At 54.4% G+C, this 6,867-nt stretch overlaps 5 protein-coding genes across 5 annotated transcripts; all 5 read left to right on the plus strand.

Annotated features, from left to right (window-relative positions):
• Positions 1-86: 86 nt before the first annotated feature.
• Positions 87-464, plus strand: DQ04_05531000 (dynein light chain; the record flags this gene model as incomplete). Its single annotated transcript, XM_009314237.1, has 1 exon — positions 87-464. One exon carries the CDS (start codon positions 87-89, stop codon positions 462-464), a length of 378 nt encoding a protein of 125 aa, XP_009312512.1.
• Positions 465-804: 340 nt separating this feature from the next.
• On the plus strand, positions 805-1,239 carry DQ04_05531010 (40S ribosomal protein S14; the record flags this gene model as incomplete). The annotated part of the gene is made up of 1 exon (XM_009314238.1): positions 805-1,239. The coding sequence occupies one exon, from the start codon at positions 805-807 to the stop codon at positions 1,237-1,239; it is 435 nt and encodes a 144-aa protein (XP_009312513.1).
• Positions 1,240-1,600: 361 nt separating this feature from the next.
• Positions 1,601-1,933, plus strand: DQ04_05531020 (hypothetical protein; the record flags this gene model as incomplete). The annotated part of the gene is made up of 1 exon (XM_009314239.1): positions 1,601-1,933. The coding sequence occupies one exon, from the start codon at positions 1,601-1,603 to the stop codon at positions 1,931-1,933; it is 333 nt and encodes a 110-aa protein (XP_009312514.1).
• A 470-nt stretch (positions 1,934-2,403) lies between these two features.
• DQ04_05531030 (P27 protein) lies at positions 2,404-3,096 on the plus strand (the record flags this gene model as incomplete). The annotated part of the gene is made up of 1 exon (XM_009314240.1): positions 2,404-3,096. The coding sequence occupies one exon, from the start codon at positions 2,404-2,406 to the stop codon at positions 3,094-3,096; it is 693 nt and encodes a 230-aa protein (XP_009312515.1).
• Positions 3,097-3,803: 707 nt separating this feature from the next.
• On the plus strand, positions 3,804-6,794 carry DQ04_05531040 (hypothetical protein; the record flags this gene model as incomplete). The annotated part of the gene is made up of 1 exon (XM_009314241.1): positions 3,804-6,794. The coding sequence occupies one exon, from the start codon at positions 3,804-3,806 to the stop codon at positions 6,792-6,794; it is 2,991 nt and encodes a 996-aa protein (XP_009312516.1).
• Positions 6,795-6,867: the final 73 nt, after the last annotated feature.

The following is a 6,867-nucleotide window of genomic DNA, read 5'->3' on the forward strand; positions in this document are numbered from 1 at the left end:
TTTTTTTTTTGTTCTTTGTGCTTTCCATCATGCGTGTGAAGCGCAAGCAAGGATTGTATTCTGCTTCTGTGCGGTGTCACTGCAGGATGGCAAACGATTACCGTGAAGGACGACGGGAGTCCATTACGCTCCCACGCCCCGGCAGGAAGTTTCGCGCAAGCGCTGTGGAGAGCGTGATCAAGGAGGTATGCCACGCGCTCGTTGGTGATCGACCCTATGTGTACGATGAGGTGCAGTCTCTGATTAAGGACATCTGTAGTGAGATACAGCAGCGCGTTGTGCGCCTCGGGTACGAGCGGTACAAATTCGTTACGCATGTCACCGTCACGGAGGCGGCGCACCAGGGCATACGAGTTGCCTCTCGTGGTCTGTGGGATCCTGCGACAGACGGGTACGCCACGTACACGCTCTCTACGGAGTCGATGCATGTCAATGTGGTTCTCTCTGCACTTTACTGGGAATGATGTCGGCTGCGGCTTTTGCCTAGATCTCTGTGACTGGCTGTTCCCAAGCACGAAGAGCGGTATCACATGGGATAAATAGCAACGCGTGGTTGAGTGCGTCATGCACTTTTGTTGCAGCGTGCCTCTCTATTATGTAGAAAAAAAAACCGACTTCAGTGTCATAGTCTTTGGTGTTCATGATGGGGTTGGTAATTTCAACCTTATGCAGTGGCTTAGTGCCACAGTTTATATCTCTCTCCGTCTTCCTCTTTATCTCTCATTTTTTCTCTCCATCCTGCCCGCCCACCTCACTTCACCATACACACGAACCTGAGAAGAAGGTGAAACAGGTACCACCGGGATGTCCAAGAAGCAAGAAGTTAAGTTCTACGGCTCTAGCGCCGCGAAGGATGAACTGGTGTACGGCGTCGTGCACATCTATGCCTCGTTCAACGACACCTTCGTCCATGTGACGGATCTGTCTGGTCGCGAGACGTTCTGCAAGATCACTGGCGGTATGAAGGTGAAGGCGGATCGTGATGAGAGCTCGCCGTACGCTGCCATGATGGCTGCGCAGGATGTGGTAGCGCGCTGCAAGGAGTGCGGCATCAACGCACTGCACGTGAAGATGCGCGCGACCGGTGGTGTGGGCACGAAGAGCCCCGGCCCCGGCGCCCAGGCCGCGCTGCGTGCCCTTGCCCGTGCTGGCATGAAGATTGGCCGCATCGAGGACGTGACGCCGATCCCGACCGACTCCACGCGCCGCAAGGGCTCTCGCCGCGGTCGCCGTCTGTAGACGCAGACCGCGCGGGGATGGATACACTGGCCACCTTTTTTCGGTTGTTGTTTTTTTTTTCTTTGAGTCATTTTTGTGAAGGAGCTTTCGTTTGCGTTGTACGTGGGTACGTGTGGGTCACTGGCTGTGCTGTGGTTGTGTAAACGTTTTACCAAAACTTGGCCTCTTGTCCTTTTTTTTCTCCTGGTTTTTTTCGTTTCCGTTGCCTTGCTTCCGCCATTCCGTGCTGTAGGCTGGCTTGGGTAGTGAAAGGGTCCGGCCTTTTTTTTGTGACGGCAAGGCGCACACGTGGGAGGGTTGCATTTATTCATTCATTCCACACCCTCATTCATTGATTTGCCTTCGATCGCTCGTGTCAGGGATGAGCAGCAACGTGAGGTTCAACGTCGTCGCCCCTGCACCTGCAAAGAAGAAGCAGGGCGACAACCCCAAATCGATCCTACCGCATGACTTCCTCCTCAGTCTGCACGGACGGCGTGTGATTGTTTTCCTGTCGTACAAGGACCACGAGCTGGAGGGGACACTGTCGGCTGTGGACGCCGACAAGGGCGACATCTTTCTCGACAAGGTCGTGCACTACGCGTGGAGCCGCGGCGCCGCGGAACACGCGCGAGATGGAACGCGTGTGGAGCTGCGACACTGCCACAGCGCCATGGTGAACAGCCGCTACATCGAGATGGTCGCTCCTGCGTGAGTGGACGTTCAACGGCTGTAGCCAGCGCGGCAGCGTCTGCAGCACAGAACATTTGATGGATATGCCACCATTTGATACGTGGGGAACATACACACACACACATATGCACCCCATATTCTCACAGGATGTGTTTTTTTTCCCCCTCAGCAGATGGTGGTGCAGCGCGAAATAAACCGGCGAGGAGGTGCTGAAACTGGCCGCGGGAAGAAGTTCCCTTTTCTGTGTCATCCCCCTTTGTGTGTGTGTGTGTGTGTTTTTTTTTTTGGGGGGGGTGTTCGCCGTGTCTGTGCGAACGTGTGAACTGCTCATTTCTGTAGTGTTGGTGTAAAGTGCGTACCTGAATCCATGCTCTTTTCTCGGGTTTTTTTTTCTCTTGATTTGTTTGTCTGTCTGTCTGTCTGTCTGTGTGTGGTAGTGACCTTTGTTTCTCTGCAGACATGTCCCGTACAACCTCCAAAATCTGCGGCGGCATGGCCCGCGCGAATGTTGTGGAGCATGGCGTCTACGTGAAGCCGATCAGCCAAAACCCGTACATTTCAACCGTGCACGACGGTGTTAGCACCGGCTACATGGAGGGCTTTTCTGCGAAGCCCATGCACTGGCTTTACCGCTTCCGCTACAACTACCTGCCGCAGGGCTTTGCAACGGGCTTTTTCTCTCGCAACCCATACGGCCGCTACGTGCACTGGTTGGAAGTCAGTACCATTGAAAAGATGCGTCTGCAGGCCACATCGGTTGAGACGTTTCCTGCCAGCGTCCTGACCGCCATTGTGTTGGCATACACAATGTGGTTCTGTTACCGCCTCGCTTTCGTGCACCCCGACATCACCCTTTACAATATTGGTCTCTGGACAACGAAGCCGTGGATTGCCGCACAGCGCTTCAACAAGAAGCACGAGATCGACCAGCCTGTCTACCGCTGGATCCACCGTGCTCCGGAGTACTACATCACGGACCCGTACCGGCAGCTCACAAAGCTTGGTGTGGCGGCCAACGACACATGGCTGGAGTACGTCAAGTCGATGGGCCGCGAGGAGGAGCTTTTGGTGGGGCCGCACGACAGCAAGTGGAGGGAGGGTGGCAAGAGCACACTGCTGCCGCTTGAGATTCCTTTCGAGGACAAGAGCGGTCACAGCCCTGGTCCGCTGCCCACAGTCCTCTAAGCTCGTCATGCAGGTCGTAGGGAAGAGGGTCGGGAATGCATAAGCTGCAGTGGAGGAAGAAAAGTGATGCGCCTCGTGTATTGAACTTCTCGTGGTGGGAGGTGGAGACATTTGGGGGAAAAACGTCACGTCCCGAGCACAACTTGATGAAAAAGGCGGTTTGGTGAAAAGCTGAAGGAAGGAAAGAAACAGAAAAACAGGGAAGGTGGCTATGCTTTGCAAACTGCCTCACCCCCTCCCCTTGTGTGATGGCGATGGCGCGGGGTGTAGGAGAGTAATAGTATTAGGAGTACAGGTGGTAGTATTTAGTGGAGATGGGAGCCTTTTTTTTCTTTCTAGGTGATCATTTTCTTCTTTTGTTTGGCCGCTACTTGAGAGTGTTGTTATGTGAAGCCAAATCAAGAAAATGGGGAAATCAGAGGTGCACACAATGTAGGGAGCTGCTTCTTCTTTTTTCCATTATGAGGTCTTTGACTGCAGCTTCACCCTCTCTGTCGCATTCCTGTAGTCATCGAATGGGGCATTCGCGCGTTGTTTTCTCGCCCCCCCCCGGCTGGTGTTCAACGCCGTTCTCGCGCTTCTCAATCTGGCCACTCTCTCTGTCTGTTTTTAGCCACCTCACAACAAGGGTAGAGCGGATCGAAAAAAGAAACAAAACGATCTGTGTGTGTGTGTGTGTGTGTGTGCGTGAGTGTGTGTATGGCGAAATGGAGCGGAAGACACTCTTCACTCCTTCACGTGAAAAAATACACGTGAACGTTGCGGTGGTGCTGCCACTCGAGCGCAGCAGCAAGGAGCCGGTGCTACGCGAAACACACCTGTTCCCCAACGAGGAGTTGCAGAGTCTTCTTTACGTCGGATGCTCCGACAGCACGCTGCATGTCTACCGCGTTGTGGCCCGCCTTGACAGGGAGGAAGTGCACCACGATGTGAGTACAGTCTTTCTGCATAGGAAAGTCCTCGCCTCATTGTATGGAGGTGGCATGAAAAGCGGTGGCGATGGTGTTGGTGGCGGTGGCAAGGACGACAAAAGCGCCAATGCGGATGGGGTCACCTTCCTTGACGTGAACAGGAAGTCATCAACACCCCAGTTGCTGGTCCTTGCGAATGGCACACTTGACGTGCTGCATTATGGTAATTTGAATAGCATGGGAATTTTCCAGCATCTCCCTCTGCCTCCTGGACCCGCTGCAGCGTGTTGCGTGGCCCGGGCCCAGGGAGACGAACTACTACCACTTCAAGAAAAGCAACAACAACAAGAACAGCGTCTGGCGTTACTTATTAAGCGTTGGATTGTCCTCGTGGGGTACACAGAACGTAGGGCATACATTATTGGAAGTGGTTCCGAGGATGGGGTAGTTTCTGCTGCTGCTGCTGCTGCTGCTACTGTGGAATGCCCTCACATCGTGGTGCCGGATGGCACCCAGGTCATGGTCTGGCAGGGCGACTCGATTATAACAGGTAGTTCACGAGAGTATTCCGTGTTCGATGCGAACACACGCCAATTACGGCAGCGGATGGTGGTGGATGGAGTGCTTTCACAGGGACCTTTGTGTCGTTACGTGAATGGGCAAAGTGAAGGTTCGTATGTTTTAATCCGAAAAGGGGATTGTCGACTCGCGTTGTTCGACGCGACAATAGAGACGGATCTGGAGGCCGCTACACCCGTGATGATGTCAGGGCCCGTTGTGGATGTTGCATGGGCCCCTCCATTTCTCATTGGCGTCAAAAAGGACGGAGGTGTGCTGATGCAGTCGTGGTTGGACAATGAGGATTTTCCCAGTAGCTCTGCTTCCGTCTCCTCCTCACCCTCATCCTCTTCCTTCGGATTCGTCGGAGTGCCGTTCCATGTGCACTCCACACCCCTCGGCGTGTACGGTGTGTGTGCACACAGTGTGCAGTTCTTGGTGCTAATGCCAAGGAAAACAGTGAGGGCGCTCTATATAAACGCCGGGTTGTACGAGCGTGCCCTGCGTTACTCCGATCACGCGTTCGATGCGGAGGATGATGCCCAGCTGCGGCGCGTCTACTACGCGTGTGCCCATCATGCGTTGATGGGCAAGCGGTACACTGAGGCATTTCGTTACTTTAACTTGGCGGCAACGCCCACTGCAGAGTTACTGGCGTTTGTGCCGGAGCTGCAGCGCCCGAAAAAAGATACGCAGAGATTAGATGGAAGGGTTACACTCTCATTCAGCAGTGGTGAGGCGTACCGTCGACTGTACGAGTTGTTGTTGCAACGCCGTTCAGTTGGCCTTGGTAGCGGCACAGAGGAGCAACGGGCCACTGAATTTGCTATTTTTCTTTTATACGTGCTGGAGTGTGTACCCTACACGGACAAGGAACTAACGGATATGTTTCTATTTTCATCAACATTGGCGCCAGACGAATGCCTGCGCTACGTTGGAGAAGATGGAGTCCGTCCAAAGCCAATGATTGTGCCTTTAGTTCTGGCTTCTGACGGACGGTTCACAGAAGCACTGGAACGCTGCCAATTACAGAGGCTCGTGTACGAGGCGGCTGTCGTGCTGCAGATGAGCGGCGATGAGCAGCTGTACCTGCGCTACATGCCTTGGATGCTAAGCGTTGACACCAATGCCGCGCTCGTAGCTGTGGTGCGGCCGCAGCGGCGTCCACCACCTGTGTCGCTCATTCTTCCAATGCTCCTTGGTTACGGTGGCTATCCACTGCACGAGTATCTGCATTATCTTATCTTTGTGGACAATAACACCGAGCCCCGGCTACACACGTTGTACGCGACGAACCTCATTGATATTATCCGCACCCTCCAGCCGTTTGGTGTGGAGGGTATGAAGGCAAGCATCATTAAGGTTGTGGCGGGGGAAGAGTCCGGCATTCGTGGCGCAGCGCGGCGCGCATTGCTGACGTTTCTTCAATTAAGCTCACACTATGAAGCCAATGTTGTGCTTTCCTTTCTTGTTGATGCTGGCTTGGTTGAAGAGCAGGTGCTGGCGCTGGAGCAGGCTGGTGACCACCTTGGTGCCTTAACGAAGCTGGTGTACGAACTCGACGATGTTTCTGCTGCTGCACGGTACTGTGAGGTACAGCACGCACGGGACCTCCAGCGCGTTGGCAACCGCGTACACTGCCCGACTGAGGGTAGCGGCAGCAACGCACACGGCCCTCAGACACTCTGCAGTAAGCAGAGAGAGGAGCTTTTGACAGACAGGGATGACACAGTTCACTTAGCAGGTCAAACATATGCTTTTCAAGGCAGTCGTACCTCAAACGAGTACTTCAACCTCCTCCTTCACGTACTGCTCGTCCCTCCAGCGGGAAAGCAACGACAGCTCTCAGCAGCCCTCGCGGTCCTGAACGAGCACTCACATTGTATCAATCCCCTCTCTGTTATGACCTCGCTACCGAGTGAAGTGTGCGTCGCTGAAATATCGTCTTACATGCGGCGCGCGTTTCAGACCTTGTGTAGCCAGGTACAAATGGCTGAAGTAAACGCAAACGTAGCGGCGTCTATGGTGGCGGACGCGCAGCGTTATCACTCCTTGTTGCGTCAGCGGTGTGTGTACGTTGACGAGAAGCGACCTTGTTCGGTGTGTGGCAAACCTCTAGGCCTTGGCGTGATCGCGGCATTCCCCAACCTGAAGGCGACACACTTCCGCTGCTTTCGCACGCAGGAGCTGGACCCGGAGCGTGGCGTGCCGTTCCGGCCGGCGCTGTGAACGGTGTACCTGGAGTAGGCGGGAAATCTTCGACATTATCGTGGACTCATTTGCACATCTACGCCCCCCCCCC

Source organism: Trypanosoma grayi (genome assembly GCF_000691245.1).
Source record: "Trypanosoma grayi strain ANR4 Tgr_553_V1, whole genome shotgun sequence".
In the NCBI taxonomy this organism is placed as follows: Eukaryota; Euglenozoa; class Kinetoplastea; order Trypanosomatida; family Trypanosomatidae; genus Trypanosoma; species Trypanosoma grayi.